Below are 21245 nucleotides of genomic sequence, written 5' to 3'. Positions count from 1 at the left end.
TGTTTGCAGCTTGCAACCGAACGAACATTTCAGAGAGCGGTTTAAGCCAACTGCCTTTGGCTCTTGGAAGGTCTTGATTGGGTAGGTCAGAAAACACTGGGGCGTAAATAGTCTTTTTATGACTCCTGCAACCACATCTGACAGTATTTTGGAGAACTGGAGAGATTCGAAGCTAGATTGCCTAAAAACAGCTCTTGAACTGAACTCTCAAACCTATTAGATTAGTCCATTTATAATAAATCTTGATCTACTGTCTATTAGATCAGCTCTTGTGTAATCTTTTCCTGTTTACCAGGCCGATGGGCTGTAACCCTCTGCCAATACCAGTTAAAACGTTGTGAGATGCCTCTGAAGTTACATGCTTTAAGCAGGATCCAGTAATTTCTTAGAGAAGGAAAAAGAAAAAAAAACAGCTTATTTTACTCAAACGACAACTGAAATGGGGACCTGACCCTAAGAGCTGTTGGGAGCCAGAGAAGGCATTAAGCACTCACACACGTGCATACATGAAAACCCTACAAAAGCATAGAAGTTGATATTTCACAAAAACACACCCAGGCTGCTGTTTGGGTTCTTATTTTTTCAGGCAAAGCCTAGAAGTTTGCAATAATAGTTTGAACATTTTTAACAAAACGACCTTTCTGTAGCAATCCGGAATGCCTAATGAACACTTGATCATTGTCAGAAATGTCAAATTTTGATTCAAAAGGGCTCTGATAGGCATATCTTTTGCCTGTTGGACATATTATGTGTCCTGTGTGGTGGCTGTTTGGAATGTATTAATTGTCTTGCTGAGAGTTGTGGTGCATTGAGAAAGGAAGAGTTGCAGCAAGTTCCCTGGACTTGAGCCTGTTGTGATGGTTTTGCACCTTTCAGCTCTCGTTCTTTGTCATTTAGGTTGATGTTAAATGCTCAAACTGAGATTCAGAGGTGAAAAAAGCATGTTAAGTGATTTTCCAGGCCACACGTGGCCAACCATGTTGATGGATCCCTGCTCGTGTGGCATGACACCAGGTTTGCAAGGCTTTACCTAGGAGCTCCTTGACATCAGTCGTCCTTTTCTGCCACTTTACAGAGAGTTGGTGAAAAGCCACCCCCCAAAAAAAGCCAGAGAAAATGGGAAGATACCTATTTTCAAATAATAATTATTTCTTTCTAGAGAGTTTCAGAAAATATTCTGAAATGCCTTTGAAAATGCCCGTAGGAAACTAATTCCCATGGCATGCGTTTAAGTGACAGGGAAGCGAAAAATAGCTGTGATATAATCCTCTAACTGTATTAGGTTTGGGGTTTTTTTGTGCTGCTGCTTTCAGGATGTGCCTAAACCTTCTTATTTGCTATGTAAATACAGCTTGCACCATCTTTCATTAGAGTAAGAAGAAATTATAAAAAGGGATGCTGTAAGCCAAGGATGTATTTGCCAGGTATGAATAGGGCAAAACTAATTACTGAGTACACTGGGTCATATTCTGCATATATATTCTGAATCTAGTTGAAGATGTCCCTGCTCATGGCAGAGGGTTGGACTAGATGAGCTTTGAAGGTCCCTTCCAACCCAAAATATTCTATTATTCTATGAATACTTAGGTGCCAAAAGGAAAAAAAAAATTAGAGAAAAGGTAGCTTGGTAGCAATCACAAGTAGTCTCCCTTGCAATCAAAGCTGTTTTAACAAAAAAACATTTATTTTTCCTGTGAGAAAATCTTTCCTATGATTTTCCTTCCACCAAGGAAAATTCCCCTCCAGGGGAATGAGCTCTTGGTAAAGGTTGGGAAATAAAAGAAAGAAGGAACAAGCCTAGGAGTAAAAACTGGGTCTTACCCCAAAGCTTTCTTTAAACTCTGGATATGGCAACACATGGTGAAAATAAGCAGTAAAAGTAAAATAATCAAGATTATATTCTACATTTTTAGTTGTAATAGTGTTGATGGTTTTCAAAGGTTACTGCGAGCAAAGATTTTGTTATCTGAAAAATCCTTCTATTAAAGCAATGCTGTAATGCTGCTTTTCCCCAAGTTAAAATTTCACAGTTTATTGGCAGCCTGAGTTAATCTGGAGGTTTGATCTCTGTCTTGGGCTGTATGATTGAGGTAATTTTGCACAAGTTGCAGTCTCTTCATGGTTTTTGCTTGGATTTGAGAATCATTTATATGTAAATGATCCTGATCTCTTGTGCTTTCCCTTCTTACCAATTAATTTGGGTTTCAAGCACATAGTTGTGCGAGCAAAATGGACCAGCGGGGCTGGTGAAACTGGGTGCTGGTGGCATGTGGTCACGTTTGCTGGAGCCCATTACCGGATCAACTCGTTGAATAATTTCAGATCAGTGTCCTGGTGCTTGGGTGGTTTAGTGCCTTTTGCACTATTGCTCATCTTTTTGGAGGCTGTGGGAGAAGATAATCCAGTTTTTTGATGGACAGTAGAGCTGGGATTTTTAAATGGAATGTTTTCTTGAACAAAAATACTGATCCTTCAGAAAATTATGTCTATGATGCTGCTGGGCTTTGAAGTTTGAGGAGAGGATGTCTCAGATTTGGGGTTAAATTACCCAAAACCAGAGCAAGCAGGTGCTTCAACTGCCACTTTATTTATTATACTGGGGCAGGAGAATTGTTCAAATTACCTAAATCACAAAAAACCCCAGATTTCTTCATAACCAGTACATGTCAGGGTGATGGAGGAGCAATGAGAGGCAGTCTGCCTCAGTTTCCCTACCTGAGATTTCAGGTCAAGCCATAAAGAAATACGCATGAACTTCTGATCTAAGCAGATACCTTGCTCTGTAATAAATAAGAGCCAAAAGAAGGTGAACTTCCCTCAGTATTCACCCGATGTAGTACTTCGCACAGCTATTGCAGGATGTAGGATGGGACAACACGTTTCTAAACCAGGTTCCCCACCTCTTGCTGCTCAGCTGCCCATCAAAGGTTTTAAATGAAAGAGCCTATTGAGGGTGAAGCTCTGGAGGATTCAGCCGGGCTGGTGGGGCTTGCTCTGGAGAATAGCCCTGGGTTCATCCCTCTGTTTGGGACATGGATTTGTGGTGTGGCTTTTTTAATTACACCATGGAAAAGGTTTTTCTGTTCAAACCAGCTGGTCTTCAGCAAGACTGAAAAATGAAAAGGACTTTTGTGTGAGGTGTTCCCTAAAAGATGGAAAATAAGATTTTTTACATTAAAATGCCAGGAAGAAAAATGGGGAGGGCATAAAGTGCTGCTTTATTTTCATCAGATGCTAGTGCTTTTGGAAAAGCCTTTGTGCTCCAGCGATCATGACCCCCCTGGGTGCTTCTCTCACTGCCTGCTCCAGCTTCTCCCAGTGAGGTGGCTGTAGCTCCATCCGCACCTTCCTGGGGGCCTAGGCTTGAATCCTTTTTCCCTTTTTTCTCTCTAACCAGCTCTTTGTGCCTTTATTTCAGGAGTATCGACATCGGGAGCGTTGGCCCCAGGGAGCACCCCCAGCAGCACCACGCCGCGGGCAACCACCAGCAGCACTGGCCGCCCCACCACCACCTCAGCTTTGGGCAGGAGGAACAGGAGCACCAGCACGCCATCCCCCATGGCTGACGTCCCCGAGGAGATGACCACGCACCTCCTGCCCGCCTCGTCCCAGCTGCCGCCGGCCGGTGCGGAGAGCTGCGACTCTGTGGAAGCCCGGGAGATTCTGTGGTCTCGGACCCGGCAGGGCCAGGTGGCAAAACAGCCGTGTCCTGTGGGCTCCATAGGTGAGTTGAGGGAGCATCATAGAATCATTTTGGTTGGAAGCGATCCTCAAGGTCATCGAGTCCAACCATTAACCCAAGCTTCGCACTAACCCATGTCCCTAAGAATCTCATCTCCGCGTCTCTTGCTCTCTCTCTGGTATTTACCTTCACTCTTGTCCCTCCATCCTTCCCACTGTTCTCTCCCATGTTCTCTCTTTTCGTTTCCATCACACTCTTGACACAGACCTGACCCACTGAGAATGTTCCAGAACACAATGATACAAACCCCGGTGTGACCTTTAGGCTCTATTACAATGTGAAAATTGACTATGCGACAGAATCCCAGAATCATTTTGGTTGGAAAACACGTTTAAGATCATTGAGTCCAACCATAACCCACCCCTGGCACTGCCCCATGTCCCTTAGGACCTCATGCGGAAACCCCTCCAGGGATGGTGACTCCACCACTGCCCTGGGCAGCCTGTTCCAATGCCCGACAGCCCTTTCCAGGAATAAATTGTTCCCAATATCCAATCTAAACTTCCCCTGGCACAACTAGACACTGTTTCCTTTCCTCCTATCGCTTGTTACTTGGGAGAAGAAACCAGCACTCTCCATGCTACAATCTCCTTTCAGGTAGTTGTAGAGAGGGAGGAGGTCTCCCCTCAGCCTCCTTTTCTCCAGACTAAACAGCCCCAGGTCCCTCGGCCACTGCGAGGTGTCTCTGTTTGCCCATGGGCCACATTGCAAGCGTGTAGCCAGGTTGCCCACGGGCCCCTGTGGCATCAGGGCATCCATCAGTGGAGTTGGCCAGGGCCAGAGCTTCAATATACTGACCACGTCGTGCAGGTTTTTCAGCATCCTGAGCTCTGGCCAAAGGAGGGCACGAGCTTAATTAGCTTGTGGGGTTGAGCTTGGCGTGTTGTAAGAGCTTCTGCCTCCCTAAGTGATGTACAGTGTGCCTGTTATCCCTGGTTTTGCCTGGTTTTGTAGCCTCTGGGCTCATGGTCTGATGTGTTGATGACTGAGGCTTTGCTTGTTTGGAGAAAAAAGAAAATCAACAGAACTTAGATGCTGATGAAGCTCCATGCAGTGCCGTTTGCATTTCAAAGGCTGTGGCCAGCATTTCCCAGCACAGATATTCCCAGATCACACTCCCGGACCAGCCTGAGTGATTTTTTCAAACTGCAGCCAGCATCCAGTGCAATCGGCAGGGAAGGGGGGAGCACTGGATGGAACGGGGGAAAACAAAGCCAAATCTTTCAAAATGGTTTGTTATTTATTGGATTTTATTCCTTCTCCTCTTCCCCCACTAGTTGTTTTCTTCCAAAAGGTTGCTTTTGGAAATTTACTGTCCAAATTAAAACACGATAGAATAAATAATGGGATTTGGCATATGGTTTAGTTTGCTGTATTTTAACGAACACAGTTTTCCACAAGTATTTATTTTTCAAACTGGTCTTGTTGTCCAGCCCTGAGAAGCAACTTGCCAAGAAGAAATCAGAAGGGAGAGGAAATTGCCTGAAAATAAGGGCTGGAGGGATCTGGCTTGCAGAGGAGACTCGATTAATTCTCCACTCCGTTGCCCTGGAGAGCCATTCGCACCCGTGTATATGAATGACTCTCTTGAATTTGGTGATGTCAGACTGATAAAATATACATTAAAATACAAGTGGCATGGAAAGACATCAGTGGTGAAAACAGGTAGAGAGCATTTTTGCTGTCTTTCCGATCCCTGCTTGGTAGAATGAGTGCAAAAAGTATCATGTGGTTCCAGAGAGGGGAAACGATGGTCTGAACTGAAGCTGTGAAAAAGGAAAGAAAAGATAAAAAAGGGAAATGAAGGCTGGAGGCAGGGAGCCCTTTTCGAAGCACAAGAGCTAAGGACTGGATGAAAATAGCTAAGGAAAGAAAAAAAATGTTGTTGACAGGGGATGGCAATAAGCCTTTGCCATCTCTAATGTGAGTGGTTCATGTGATTTGTTAAAAGCTGTGGTATATTAGCAGTGGGCCTCTTCTAGTTCCTTTTGAAGGCACAAGCAAACTCCCTGGGTTTAATCGGCGCTGCCGTCAGGCCTGGCCTATAACTCACTCCTCTGCTGCAAAGTCTGGCTCTGCAGGGCAGAGTGCTTTATAGAATGCAGAGTCTTTAATCTACACAACTTTCTTGCTTTTTTAAAGATCTTTAGCTGCACTGTTTCAGATGCATTTCTCTTTGGAAAAGCCTGAGGCACTTTGCTGTCTTTTGTGGCTGGCATCTGGGCTGGCCTTGCCCAACAAAACTCTTGATGGTTGGGACTTTACGTCTTGGCATTTGTAGTGTTGAAACTTTTGCGTGTTTCCAACTAAATGGTTGATTAATGATTACTCGGAGCAGTAAAATCTTCATAAAGCAGCAAGGAAGTTGAGCCGCAGGGTCTGCACCTCACGGGTCTTTTATGTCTTAAGACTCCTAAGCATGAAGGTGATGGGAGATTGGGACAGTGGGATGACGTGGAAGTGTTCTGCCAAGGTTCCGAGCACTAATAAGTTCCCAGGCTTTGTGTGAGGTGTCTGTCATTGTGAAATTTAGCTAGTGAGATGGAGTCCCAGGGGCAAAATGCATCCGATAACACTGAATGCAGTGACTTTCCTCTTCCAGGTGTGGCAACTTTCCGGTGTCTTGCGCCAGATGGGATCTGGGAGCCCCAAGGACCTGATCTCAGCAATTGCTCTTCTCCCTGGATCAACCACATCACTCAGAAGGTAAAACGTTTCTTACACGTAGATCATGCCAAGTCTGTGCACTGACCTTCCTCCGCTCCCCTGTGTTTTTCACACCAGGGGACCCAAAGTGACCCACGATCACACATAAAGCATGAGCTGTGCATAGGAGCCAGGAATTGTAAGGAGAAGGCGAGACTCTCAAAATCTGATGGAAATTAAGGCACAGAGGGTTAGGGAAAGGCAAAGGGCAAGGACTGGAGAGTGGAATTAAACTAGAGTGAACAACAGGTCTTGTTTTTAGCAAGAAAAGGAGGAAGAGGTGTGTGGACATATTGAAAATAGTGACTCATAGCAAAAGGAAAGTTTCCCTTTCCTGTATCCCCAAGGATTTTCTCAGGCCAGGTAAGCAGAGGATAAACCCCTAAGTTGAGAATCTTTACCAAAGAAAGGCAGGCTCAGTATGGAATGTTTACATTGTGTTTCTGGCTTTCTGTTCTTAACTTCTGCGCAGATCATAAAAGGACTGATGGAATAGCAAGCAATGCCGCAATAATGCGTATCTTTTGACTCTCGAGTCCCTTGATGAATGTTTTGTAGGACTTCATCATTTATCAGCGTTAAAAGTGTGTTAACATGTGACAATATAAGTTCAAGACAAGCGGAGCTTATTTGGTAGCAATATGTTGAATGTTTTTGTTATTAATGCCCAGTGGTGCTTTCAGCTGATTTCATTACAAACAGAGACCAGATGCCTGTTTACGCCACAGAGCCTGTGGGCTGAATCCTTATTACAGCGATTTGTGGGGATTTATCCGCCACTTTAGCTGGATATGAGTTCCGGTGTTGTGGGCCGGCTGTCCTGCTGCTCATCAGTGAACAGGATGGGGTGACCCTACAGCCAAGACTGTTTGTCCTTCTCCTCCCCGTCTCCTGTCTTAACCGAGGGTCAACAACCTGCAAATCGCTCGTATATACATCCTCGATAACCCCTATCCCACTTCATCTATGTTTATCACCATCCCTCCCCAAAGGCAGAGGAAAATATAATTAACATGGGGCTGCTGTGACACGACAAAGCCTGTGGTCTCTCTGTCCCACATGGGAAGGTGAGCAGCTCTCCTGCCATCCGCTGCGGCTAGCTGATTAATAAAATCTGCCTTTGCTGCCGTTAGCAGCTGTGTTGCTCTTGTTTTATGACCCACGTACTTATGCTGGAGGGGTTAATATTACTTACTCCAGCCATAATTCACCCAGGCAGCTAGGAGACCTCTCACTGCTCGGTGAAGATGACTAGGCCATTAGCCATTAGCCGAGGAAATAATAGCCTGCGCTGATGAAATCTCCATCAAGGTTAGACTTATTTTATTTGAAGCCCCAGCTAGCATTTGCGTAACAAATGAGACCCATTTAATTTGTTAGGTGCTTTCAAAGCAGGCTAAAATTGAAGAGCCAGGTTTTCACAAATACCCAGGAGATCACGATTGGGACTGGATTTTTTAAATTATTATTATTTTTCTGGAGGAATTTAGTTCTGTTCAGCTTTGGGAACCTTCTACCAGTCAGTGGAAAGACTAGAGGGATCTGCTAAATATCTCTTGATTTCAGCTTTTGATTCCTGAGTGGGAAGGAGGGTGATGGGTATCCTGTAGGGATTTCGTCAAGCCAATGAGGATGGTAGGGAAATGCTGTGCTTGTTTTCATGTCTCTCTAGTGAAGTAGGGATTATTTGCGCACGTCTTTTCTTTCTCCTGCTGTGCTCAGACCACACATGGGGTGTTTGCCTGCTTGCATCATAGAATGGGGGTTTTACAACCCTCTATTAGCTTCCATTAGAGTTATTGTGCTTGATGGAAGATGAGAACAAATGTCCGCTTCAGCAATTCGTTGGCCTCTTGACATTTACTTTAACTTTATTGTTGGTGCCTACCATGCCCTTGTAACATAGCAGGAGAATAAACTTACCAGCGCAATTGAATTATGCACTGCTACCTGGGTTATTTCTGGAGTCAAGCAGTAAAAGGAAGCAAAAAGGTCAGCTTTGGATACATTGCATCGTCCAGATCGTGAGGTTATACATTCCCCCTCAGCCTGTTTGTTTTACCTCTTTCTTTCATCGTTACCAGCCTTTGCACAGTGTGTGACTTGCCTGAAAATATCTTTTCAGTTGTGGGTCCTTCCTGGGAGGAGAAGGCACCGCTACACTCAGCTTCTCACCCCTGATGGAGAAGAGGCCTTTTTTTGCAGCAGAACAGAAAGCATTGTGTCTCTCCTGAACGCATGAAGAGCCTCAAACCTGTAAATCTAAAGCGACCCATGTTCCTATTATAGAATCATAGAATAGTTTGGGTTGAAGGGACCTTCCAAGCTCATCCAGTCCAACCCCCTGCCATGAGCAGGAACATCTTCACCCAGATCAGGTTGCTCAGGGCCCTGTTCAGCCTGGCCTGGGATGTCTCCAGGGATGGGGCATCCACCACCTCTCTGGGCAACCTGGGCCAGTGTCTCACCACCCTCAGGGTCAAAAATTTCTTCCTGTCCAGCCGGAATCTCCCCTCTTTTAGTTTAAAACCATCACTCCTTGTCCTATTGCAACAGGCCCTGCTAAAAAGCCTGTCTCCATTCATATTGTCCTCCCCAAGATGACATAGTCACAAAGACCACACAAACCTTGGGGTTCAAAGTACCTTCTCCAGGTCTCGTAGATCTGCTAGGATGTGTACGGCATAGAGGTGGGATTTTTGAAGGACCTAACCACATTATCTTGTCCCAATGACACCATCATGTACTGGATGCAGCAGGTGCTATGGTTGGTGGATTATTAAACAGACCTTAAATGCAGTTTACATTGTTTAAATACCATCATTTCAAAAAATGGCATCACCTCCATGGCCTTTCCAGCTGACTCGTCCATCTGTATGTCACTGGTTTTAAAAATGCTGCTTCAGTCTTTCATACCATCTTTTTTATATCAGTCAGCCTTAGGCTGCAGGAAAATATTTTTGCCTTTACAGCCACTGGTGTTTCCACATGTTTGTCCCCTTCCCAGCCTCTTTCTTATTTCTTTGGAATTTTCTTCCATAAATCCTTCTTTTCTACCATTTCCCTCATTTTTATTCCACTGCCCTCTTCCACAGTTGGTTCCCTCGCAGGAAGGTAGGGCTGGAACAGCGAGCGGTGCTGCAGGAGGGTTGTCATTTTAGAGAAAATCACCTAAAACCACCAGAAATCAGATTTAGTTTGAACAGAATGTATTCTTCTATCCCAGAACGCTTTTTGATTTTTAAATTAGTTTGTTTCATAATCAAGATGGAAAATGAAAAAAAATTAGTCTCAAGTCAAAAAGACATATATTATTTTCAATTACCCTTATTGTTCTTGAGCCTTCTAGCTGCAAGCTCTGTTACTTGCACATTTTTTCCCTGAGTTCTTCCTTGCCTCTCAATGACTGCCTGACCCTTGAAGAACTCCAAGGATTGTTCCTTTATGACTATGTCAGTGTTTGGGCTCAAGAACATTATATATTTTGGAACAAATACCTCATGAGGAGCTCGTCTTCCCCACAGCAATAATAAGAGAAAGCCATAGAGAGGTGCTTTGTAGAAGGAAATAAGTTAGTAATGCATCTTCTTGGGCAGCGGTGAGCAGCATTATGTAGAATTAATTTTAAAAAAATAGTTCAGTCCTGTTTTTCTAAGAGTCCAGACGTATATCTGAGACCTGGAATATTCAGCCAGCATTTGGGACCAATAACAGAAGTTGGATTTGGTGGGACAGCATAGGAGACACTTCAATTTCAGCAGAAAATGCTCAAAAGAATTGGTAAAATAAGCATTAACATGTCATATGGCCATCATTTTGGGTGCCCCTGGCATTATGCACACAGGCAGGATGGAAAATGTGTCTCAACGCTGTTGTAGTGACTTGGAGGTGCATTTTCTGGGTGATCAATGAAGGGATTTGGAAAGTAGCTTCATCGACCAGACACGGCATCCCAAGGAAATGGCACGTCTCTGCGTTTTCAGGAAATTTGGTTGCGTGAAATTAATTTGGGTGAATCTTTCTATGTCCTGGGAGTTCATAGGTTTTGAGCTTTAATGTGCCTTTTCTTGGACGTTTCTTCAGTCGTTGCCTATTTTGGGGCGTGTGTTTGGTCGCACTAGAGTTGCTCAGATTTGCAATTTGCTCCAAGTATGTCAGCCTGCATTGATGTGTGAGCCAAGAGAAAATGTACCCATCAGATGTTGGGCAGCACTTTTTTGTTTTCTAATGTCTTTCTAAAAAACCTCTTGCATCCCTGCAGTTTTCCTGAAAGGCTGACAGAAACACCCTGTATCATAGTACATGTTGAGCTCTAGCAGGAAAATTTGTGTGGTTTTTTGGGTTGTTTTTTTTTTTTTTTTAATGTAAAGGGATTTGATGCAGTCATTCTATAAAGTTCTGGGGGCCAAGGGAAGAGGTGAAAATTCAGGCTCCGTGCTGACACGTGGTTTTCTTCATCTGCTCAGGCAAGCAGGATCTGGTTTCTGTGGCTTTAGCCTCGAGTGTAACAAGGAAGAAATAATTCCATCTTTGAATATATATTATCATTGCTCTAATGGGAAGAACAACACATTATCTCCTTTATTTATCTTATCTACATCATCATACGCTTTAATTCTCTGAAGATGAGCACATGAGCATCTTCAGTTAGATTTCATTAAATCAGATGGGCTGTTGCTGTCAAATTGATGGAAGTAAGTTATTCATTTATAACTCAGCTAATTGATTTACAGAGAGGTAGAAGCTCGGCCTGCAATCTTTCCCTGGGATCTTGCTTTTATAATAAGCACCAGAAATTGAGAGAACAAGAGAAATACCTGGTTTCTAACTGTTGGTAGATAAAACAATTGGAAGTTTCATATGAAGAACCCTGCAGAGTTGGTCGTTGAGCCTTCCAGAGAAGTGGGAGCTTCATTTAAATGTCATCCTGTGTAACTTCTCCTTATCCCTGGCAAATTCCCCGTAGATCTGTGTTCGAGATCACAGAGCAGTATATAACGGAAAAAAAAAAAAAAAAAAGGAGGTGGGACCAGCTGCCCTGTCCCCAGTCCCTGTGGTTCAGGAGAGGAAGGGAGCACCAGGTGGAGAGAGCAAAAGAGAGCAAGAAAGGGGGGAAAAACACAGGAGAGAGAGAATTTCCCAGATAATTACACAGTGAATTTCACTACAGGTGATTCATGAGTTTTATGACTCAACTAGACAATAAAAGTCTTCTAATAGGTTCAGCCAAACAGCTTGCTTGGTTTTCCCTTCCAGCAGACCTCTGCTTGAAACCTTAAGCCTTTTGCTCCAGAGTTAATGTGCTTTTATGTGCTGAGAATCACCAGCCTCATTACAGAAGTGGTGTGGTGAGGAGCACATCTCCTGTGTGCAAATGCAGTGTTAAATTAGCACCTGATTATTAAACCCACATGATGGTAATGGTGAACTTTTTTCTCTTGTTCATCTGGGTTATGTCATCTGGTTTTGTTCCTTTCACGAGGAACTTTTGTTTTTTTGCACAGGAGTGGGAACAAAAATCATCTCTTCAACTATGAAATAGTCTTCTGGAATCGGAAACTGCTCTTTCTTGACAGGAGAGACTATTTACATGGTTTTTTTCCAAGTGGTATAGATAAGGCAACAGGACAAGCTAGCTGAAGCCCTCCCTAGCATGGGCAGAGAAGCAGCTGCCCCTGAATTCCAGCAGTGCCCTACAAGAAGAGGATCAGAAATGGTTGTGTTGAAGCCACTATGGTGACCCTAGGTGGCAAAAACCCACTTGCCTTTAAACTCTATCCAAACGCTGTACATGATCAAATTATGAAAGCCCTTGTCAAAGTTTCCTTCTTGGGAACTTTTCTTCGTCTTTTTCTCCTCCTTTTTCTTCATCTTCATCTTCTTTGTCGTCGTCTTCTCCTTCTCTTCTTTGTCGTCTTCATCTTCTTCTTCTTCATCTTCTTCATCTTCTTTATCTTATACTTCTTGTCTTCTTCTTTGTCTTCTTCATATTCTCTTCTTCGTCTTTTCATCTTCTCATTTTCATCTTCTTGTTTTTGTCTTCTTCATCTTCTTTGTCATCTTCTTCTTTGTCTTCTTCCTCATTGTCTTCTCCTTCCCTTTCTCCTTGCTTTTCCCTTTCTCCTTGCCTTTCCCTTTCTCCTTCCCCTTCCCTTTCTCCTTCCCCTTCCCTTTCTCCTTCCCCTTCCCTTTCTCCTTCCCTTTCTCCTTCTCGTTCTCCTTCTCCTCCTTCCCCTTCCCCTTCCCCTTCCCCTTCTCCTTCTCCTTCTCCTTCTCCTCCTTCCCCTTCTCCTTCTCCTTCCCCTTCCCCTTCTCCTTCTCCTTCTCCTTCTTTCTCCTCTTTCTCTCCTTGTGGGCAGTTGACTCATTTAATGCTGTGGAGGTGGAAGGGACTGGAATAATGTCACACCAACAGCCAGGGACAACCTTTTCCCCTGCTTTCTCAATTGCAGATGAGATCGGGGGAAATGGCTGCCAACATTGCCCGGGAGCTTGCAGAGCACACAAAAAACCACATGTATGCTGGAGATATCACATACTCAGTGTCTGCCATGATCCAGCTGGTCAACTTGCTCGATGTGCAGCTCCGAAACCTGACGCCGGGTGGGAAGGACAGCGCTGCCCGCAGCTTAAATAAGGTAAAAACCAAGGAGCTGGGAAGGGTTTGGCTCTCCCTGGAGAGCTGTTAAAAATGTCTTTCTGAATGGTTACCATTTGAGAGCAGTGATTCTTTCTTAGTAGACAAGAGTACCTGGCAGTTTTTCGTTTACAGTGTGTTTTATTCTGCTGAGAAAAGAAACAGCTGTAAATGCCAACTGTACTGTTGGTTTTGGGAAATGTATACCTGTAGATGTGTAGATATATGAACTCCAGGTACTTCGTTGTGGTCTCAGCTCTCACAGCTCTATATGAGAATAACTCCAGTGACGCCACGGCAATTATTTTGGATTCGTGCCAGCGTGACTGAAACCAGAATTTTGCCCAGTGTTTCCAGTGCTGAATCTGTCTGTGAAATGCCATGTAATATGATCCAGAAAATGTGAATATTTAAAGCACCAAGAGACAGTCTGAATTTTGATTTTTTTTTTTTTATATTGTAACATTGCAAGATACTGGATGTGGAGGTCAAATGGGAGCTTATATGTGTGAATATTAAAAAAAAGCAGACAGAGCCATTTATGTACACTGGAGATATATTATCAAAGGCACATAAGGTGCCAGCATACTTAACGCTTAAGGTGTTCAGGATGGTTTAGTATTAGAGGGTGTTTTCAGTGATGATCTGTGACTTAGCCCAGAAGCACCCTTCTGCATGATGACACTGTAGTTTCTGTGCCCCCCATTTGAATTATTAGTTCCTTTTGTAATTTGCAGAATTAAGTGGAATTGCTACATACTAAAGGTGCGAGAAGTTGCCAGTCATGGGAGGAAATCCTGGCTGTAGAGTCTGTAAGAATCCAGTTAAAGTTGAGGTTTTCTTTGGTCCAAGGCCCCTTTCATCACTGAATTTCACCTTAACATAGGGGCTAGGACTTGTACAGGATTCAGATGGTGAATTGTGCAGGTCTGGTTGTCAGAACAAGGAGCAGCTGAACTCTGTGGCTACAAGCACATGGTTCTGTTGGCCATCCAGTTCAAATAAAACCCCAAATTTTATTCTCAGCTGCTCTGACAGCCCTGTAAGTAAGAACAGAACTTGGTCCCAAGGTTGTAGAGGGAATAAATGATCCTAGCTAAGCCTGAAATTTCTTGTTTGTCTTCTGAAGAGAAATACATGACGCTGTGTTTTTCTTGTAAGTTATTATTGTAGACTTAACTCTGGTTTAAATGCAAAGGGCTTCTGGGTTGTTTAAGATTACAGGGAATTGAAGTCCTGCATCTCATGTGCTTTGCATGTGCCGTGAATTGGGTTTATCTTGATGCTTTTAATTAGCGCTGCTTCCAGCTATTTTATAACAACATAGATAATAATGGTATTAACTGTTACATCAGCATAACATTATTTGTTATAATCACGCCACAGTTCTTTGTTTGAAATGATGGTGATGCCTGATGATGTCAGGTAAAACCAGCAATTAATGTCACCTACTAATGGGTTTCACGCTTTCTCTTCTGAACACACCCTAGTCACACCCAAGTTTTTGTCACTTCAGCTTTGCCAGCACATATTTTTCATCTTTTTTATATCCCACCTCCTGATATTCGTCTTGATGATGTGAAATGGAGCTGTATCATGGGCACGATTTTCCTCCCCCTGTGCCACCAGCTTTGCACAAGCAGGTCCTCCTGCAAATCAATTCCACTCCACATTAAAATTCCGTACTGCGTGGAGTCCTGCAAAACAGCGATGCGAGTCAGTGATCCAAATGACAGGCTTGGTAATTTACTTGCTCTCATTCCCCACTTAATTCTTTAGAAGAGCGACCGCTCTGTGTTCGTTGAAGAAGGCATGAATTCAGCTTGGAAGTAGTACTGGGCAAACAAAAAGCAGTGGAGTTACTGCTCCATTTTCCCCTTCACTGATCAAGAGTTTTCAAAAAAAAAAATCATTTGTAGAGAGTTTTGTTTAGTCAGAAATAAAGAATAAAGTAAGCACTAGCCATTAAATATTCTTTTAATCATTAAAGCAATCTGGGGATCTGACAGTAATCACCTGTGCTGTTTTGTACTTTTTTTTAACAAGCTGATGCACAATAAATTGAAGTAAACTGGCATGATCAGAATTTTTAAAAGCCATCATCTGTCAGGTACCACTTTCCTGTCACTAAAAGCTTTATGCTTTCCACTGGATCAGGCTTAATTAGGGTAATAATTGTTGTATTGCAGACTGGCGAGACCCCCGAGTGGATAGCTCTGTAATTTTCAGCAAGGCTTTCTTTGATCTCCGTTTGTTTCTCTAAAGTCTTCACACTGGCCAAGTTTACCCAGAGGAAGATTTCTACTGTTACAAATTGATGAATTAGAAATTGAAATTAGGCATTCTGCAATACCTGGGTGTATTTTGTTTATTTCAGAGCCTCAAAACTCTCAGGGACAAAATTAGCTGTATTGATGGGATTGCAGTGCTGTGAGTTGGGAGCACAAGTTACCCTGAATTTTCACTGATGTGCCATTTCCAACCCAGGCACATCAGCAAAAGCAAACATGGCAAAGCCAGCAGCCAGGTTTTTGCAGAGTTTAGTTTGCAGCAATGCAGACAGCCTGCAAAATCCTGGGGAGGTAAATCGGCACCTGCTTGAATTTCATGGCATGAATATCAGGCAGGAGGCACGCGAGTGCATATCCAAGCACAGCGCAAAATACGGCTCCTACGGAAAAGGTGAGATCCTTTGTGGAAAAATTATTTAGCATATAAAGCGTTTAGGCCCAGGAATCACAAAGGAAAGCACAACTCGGTAGGAGAGAGGCGTGGAAAAATCATTCCTGAAGAAGCAGTTTAATTCAGAGGGGAGATAAATTCATGGTTATGTCCTCCTCAGCAGCCCGTTACGCTATCGGGAGCCCCGGGCAATACTCTCCCCTGCGGTGCGATGTGTTATCGCTCTCGCCATGTGCTAAGCCTGGCTTTAAGCAAGCTCACAGCACTGGAGCTGAAGCGCTGTAGGTTTTGCCTTGAGCCAAAGACCCCAGTGGGAGTATCAAGACAGGTCCCTGCAGCTCCATCCTGTATCACAATGCCATCCTGCTCCTTGCTCCCTGGAATTAATCCCGCTCGTTCAAGGCTTGGTTCTAGCACACCGTGCTGTCTGACTGCAGAGCTCACGCTCATCTTAGGTAAATAACCATCAGCCCTGTCCTTTCAAGCCTTGTTTGAGGTGGAATACCGTGTGTTATCTCCAAACCATAAGGAAAATGCCATCTTGTGAGCATCTCCACTTCTGTGCCTGCTCCCATCTAACAGCTACTCTTGCAAAGTTGCCAGTCTGTGCTTTATTTCACTGAAAAAGGTCTAACCCCTCTTTCCGGAGCCTTCTACCACTGCCTAACTTGCATGCTGCCTTTGCTTTGGTTGGTTTGCAGGAGCTGGTTAAAAGAGAATTGAGGGTTTTAGCATAAGGCATTTTTTCTTCAATTCTTTTTTTTTTCCTTGTTCTGTCACTAACTTGTTTTTTCTATTCCGTCTTTAATCTGCTGTCTTTATGGACTCAGCTTCAGAAAAGGGAGCGCTCTTGCAGGGCCTATGTCCAGGTATTTCTTGTGTTTTTAATAAACGTGTCCAGTTGTTTGACTGAATGATTGTGAAGTGGGTCTTGTCTCTGTGAATAATCTGATTATTCCCATCTTTGTGGCAGCAGGTTCTAAGGTTAAGGTTACAGGATAGTAGTTTCATTCTTCATCTCTTCCCACCTGCTTGGTTGCTTGTGGACTTGACAAAAATTTCGGGCAAAAACTCTGAACCAGAAAATGGGAAAAACTGCAGGAAAGATCTGATGAGACCCATCGGCATAAGCAGGACAGTCTGGACGCATGCAAAACAACGCAAAACTCCTGCTCGTGAAGGTGTCTCCAAACCAGCTGGGTTTCACTTACGGCATGTCACTCATATAATTCCTGCCTGCTTTTTTTTTCTGTCTTCACCGCTTACACTTGCAAATTTAGAAACAAATTTCATGAGGAAATAGGCTTATATTGTGTTTTACGTGAACAAAGTCAAGCCCCAACGCTTTGGAAAGACCTGCTTGTAGGCTTTTTAAGCGTGAGGCGTCAGGTTATGTTATTTATCCTGTCACCTTGCCTTAGAGCATTTGCTCCAGTGACTTGGATATAAAGCTGTTTGTATGCGATGGGTGAGTTAATGCTGCTTTAAGAAATGTGAAAGTTTTACCTGCTAATTTCTATCTCATGCTTATTGACTTTGATGTTGTACTTATGGGTGGTTGGTTGTTATTTATATGTGTATGTATAATACACAGAGGTGTAAAAATGGGGGGCTGTCTATACCTGAATTTTCCTGCAAAATCCAACTGCCTATAGTGGGTATTGACTTTATTTTGTGAGCACATATTTCGTTTCATGTGTGGGATTAGACAGTTTAGATTTCTTGGGCATTCAGTTTACCCTTAATTTCAAGGACTTCCTCCCTTTCACTTGGAAAGGCGACTGGGGTATTGAAACATTAATCATGCGCTGACCTCTTTAATAGACAAAAAACGATGAAAGCTCATTGCCTGAGCTGTTTAGTATAAATATGGACAAAGCTGGTGAATATATTGAAGAGGACAGTTCCGTAATGGAGGGCTTGAAGAATGAATGAGATGACCTAATTGAACTTTTCCAGCTCTGCTCTGTGTATTATATGGAGGTAAAATAATGTAGCTAGACATATTTTTGTACAGTATGTTTCCATTTGGAAAATCATGTAGCTGAAGTCATAAAAAAAGTCTTGTGAGGGAGCGTTTGCCTGTAATAGCAATTAAATGTCACTACAGATATATCCTTTACCAGGCAGTGAAATGTCTGGGCTGGCTAAGGCAGTTTAGCAGAGATTTTTCAGGAAATCTTAAATGGGGAAGTCCTGGACCTTGTGAAATCAATGGGAGATGAGAAGTCACCGGAAAGTACGCCATTGATAGCAGAGAAAATAGAGTTTTCAACCTTGCTGACATGATCCCATTGTCACGAAGAGCATCTGTGGCTGAATTTGGCACACAGGGCTGGAAATGTACCTTCAGCCCTGCATTCCCTAGCCCAAAATGAATGAATAATGCAAATAAATATTTAAACAGATCTGGCAATTTTGTGAGTTATTCAAAGATGAGACTGTGGGAATTCCATATCAGATTATCATTTCATCTCTCTGGGTAACTCTATAATTAAAACAAATATTGATTTAGTTTGTGCAATGTCACAATATTTGTTGAGTTAAAAGCTCAGGGATTCTATTTACCAGAGGCAGAGTTTACAAATGGTACTCCTTTAGTTCCAGATGTGGTAAATTATCCTTTTTGTCTCAAAAATCCAACAAGAACCAACCCAACAGGTGGTGATCTAAATACGTGTTAGTATAACAACTGGACAATCATTGGGGTATTTTTCACTCACAATATTTAGGAAACTGCCGCACAGGCTTTAATTCTTGATGCTAAGAGTCAACTAGACTGAGCTGAGCAAGGTGAATGTCTGAGACGGATGGAGTGAGTGGCTTGGGAAAGATGCTCCATTGGTTAAGGAGAGGTTTAGATTGGATCTTGGGAACAATTTCTTCCCAGAAGGGATTGTCAGGTATTGGAACAGGCTGCCCAGGGCAGTGGTGGAGTCACCATCCCTGGAGGGGTTGAACAGACACGGAGATGAGGTTCTTAGGGACACGGATTAGTGGCAGGGCTGGGTTGATGGTTGGACTCGATGATCCTGAGGGTCTCTTACAACCGAAATGATTCTGTGATCCTTCAGACTGCCCTGTAAATCAGTTTGCCCTGTTTCATAATTCTGGGTTTGTCTGAACAGTAAATGATGAAGATTATGGAGGTGTGTGAAGATCACCAGAGTTTCTAGGTACAGGTGTCCTTGGAGCCACCAATGAAGCCCGTTCCAGATAGCAGACAGTAGGGGGAGGTTGCAGTTGAAATTGTCTTTCTGGTTCTGAAAGTTTTCTGAATGCTTCGTGCTTGGAATGTGGGTTGTTAGAATTGCTGTACTAAGCGAAAAATGAAAGGCTTTCCTCAGAGGATTCAAGGCATTACGTTTAGAGCTGAGTAGAATGAGACGTGTTGTGGTTTTTTTTTTCTTTGCCAACCTAGTAGCTCTCAGCAGATAAAAGGTGCGTCTGGGACTTCGCCAGTAATATTTAAAGTAAATTAATTCTGTTTGTCCCACTTCTTTCTTGCTTGCATGGCTGGTCCCAACACCCTTGAGGACTAAACGAAAGAAACTCGCGGCTCCAAGAGGGAGTGTAAATTGAATTACGCTGCTGTTTACTTGTGTCCTTGTTGTGCCTGCAACAAGAAAGACTCTCACCCCATTTATATAGAAAGGGGCAAATTAATGAGGATTTTTGAGTTCTGTGTTTGGTCACTTAATTGGCTGCATGACAAAGAACTCTGCGGTGCATGTCAAACAACTTTCAGGGTCGTCTAATAATTTGCTCAATTCCTGATGCTATTCTGCATGGCCTGTCAGGAGTAAATTGGCTACCAGTGTGCATCCAGTGTTGTATATTAACTATAGCTTCAGGGAGTACTTTTAGCAGCTTTTTCAAGAGATCGAGATGTTTGCCCATCAGCATCAAAGCGCCCCAAACTTTCCTTTAATATAATTAAAAGGACAGCTGAAAGAAGCGTGACTTGCAGCGGGGTTCTGGGGTTTGGTAACCTCTTTGTTAAAACTCGTTGAATTTAATATACTTCACAGCTTGAGAAGACCACACTTGGTTTGTGTCAGCAAGAGCAAAACCAGAAATCACTACCCAGCATGTTTCTGCCACGGTGAGCCCATTGTTAGGGGAGAGGAGGATCAAAGTGGCAGCCTTGGCTTTGTTGCCAGACTCCAAATTCTTCATAGAAATATTTCTGTATCTACAGCTGAGCTACACCTATGGTAATGCATCCACATGTAATGTAGCAATACTGAAAAAAATCACATTTTCTGTGTTGCTATGTGCTTAGTGTTGGGCCGTCGGGGGACAGGAGGTCTCACAAAGTTCCCTTGAAGGCTGTGAATGCTCTCTAAAAAGCATTTATTGTTTGCAAGCCCTTTTTCTTTCTAGCGACAGCTTTGCTCGCTTCCCACGTGTAATTATTCTAGTGGTTGCTCATATAGTCTCAAATCCCGAACAGTAGGGCAGGAAATACAGATGATTCATAAATGCGGTTCTCAGCTTATTCTGCAGGGAAGATCTCATTAGGTGAAACAGATCATATGTTATTTCCTTCTTCCCAATCAATTCCTTTTATTTAAGTCCTATAGATGCCTTCTGACCTTAAAATATTCTTCATCGGATACTAAGCAAAGCAAAACCGTAACCTGTAATTTGTAACCTTCTTTTATTTCTCAGATCTCCTATTTTTTTGCGTGCTCCCATTAGGAGATTATTGGTACTTCAAGGCCAAGGTTGCAAACCTTGCATACCTAGTACAAGACCATTAATTCCACAGTTAAGCATTTTGAAGATGGCCTAATTTTAATAAAGGTCAGTGGCTTTATTCTCTACTGCAGTGGGTTCTCAGCATCTCTGAAATTCAGGTCGTTTCTGAGTCGGTGCAGTTCCCATAGCCCCAGCTGAAGTCTGGTACTAGACATAAGTTGGTGCTTCTGGGTTAGTTTTAAAGGCAGAAGTGAGATGAGCAATAGATGTTGTAATTATTTTTTTTTAACCACTCATTGCAGTTAGCTAGTTTCAATCTAAATATGTCTTTGTCCATTTTAGTGAATATTAGAATTGTTTTGTGATGATATTATTGCTTTGTAAAAAGCCTTAGACTAGGCTTCCCTGTAAGAAATTGTCTCCAGTGTGCTTACTTAGACTTTGACAAGAGGCAAATTTTAATTTGGAATTAAAAGAATAAATGACAAGGTGAAAAACTATCCAAGAGTGAAGAGCCTTGTCAGACAGATTGGAAGGCACTTCTCAGCTAAGAAACAGGATTTAATGCCATCATTTAGCCAAAATGACATTTTCCTTGTTTAGGAAGCTGAAGAAATAAGATGTGCATCTGTTTTTGCTCCAAGTCTCACAGAGCAGATGACTGTTCCAGTTTGATTGGTGACCCCTGTGTAAGGGGATCGAGGTGCCGTTCATTGTCCACTATAAAAAGACGTTATTTCCTTTTTGATGTAATAACCTTGCCAGAGCAGCTCC

General features: G+C 43.0%; 1 protein-coding gene across 2 annotated transcripts in view; it reads left to right on the top strand.

Annotated features, from left to right (window-relative positions):
* The window catches only part of ADGRL3 (adhesion G protein-coupled receptor L3), a 220569-nt gene that overhangs the window by 143172 nt on the left and 56152 nt on the right, over window positions 1–21245 (top strand). Inside the window, exons 6-9 of one of the 2 annotated variants that reach the window (XM_065634785.1) lie at window positions 3419–3724; window positions 6345–6448; window positions 12901–13086; window positions 16598–16636. In XM_065634785.1, coding sequence (XP_065490857.1) covers window positions 3419–3724; window positions 6345–6448; window positions 12901–13086; window positions 16598–16636 — 635 coding nt within the window. The remainder of the gene's footprint in view (window positions 1–3418; window positions 3725–6344; window positions 6449–12900; window positions 13087–16597; window positions 16637–21245) is intronic. The other variant, XM_065634786.1, reaches the window with a different exon arrangement.

This window comes from Caloenas nicobarica, chromosome 4, assembly GCF_036013445.1.
Source record: "Caloenas nicobarica isolate bCalNic1 chromosome 4, bCalNic1.hap1, whole genome shotgun sequence".
In the NCBI taxonomy this organism is placed as follows: domain Eukaryota; kingdom Metazoa; phylum Chordata; class Aves; order Columbiformes; family Columbidae; genus Caloenas; species Caloenas nicobarica.
The sequence above is the reverse complement of the archived record's forward strand: the minus strand, read 5'-3'. Positions and strand labels throughout refer to the sequence as shown.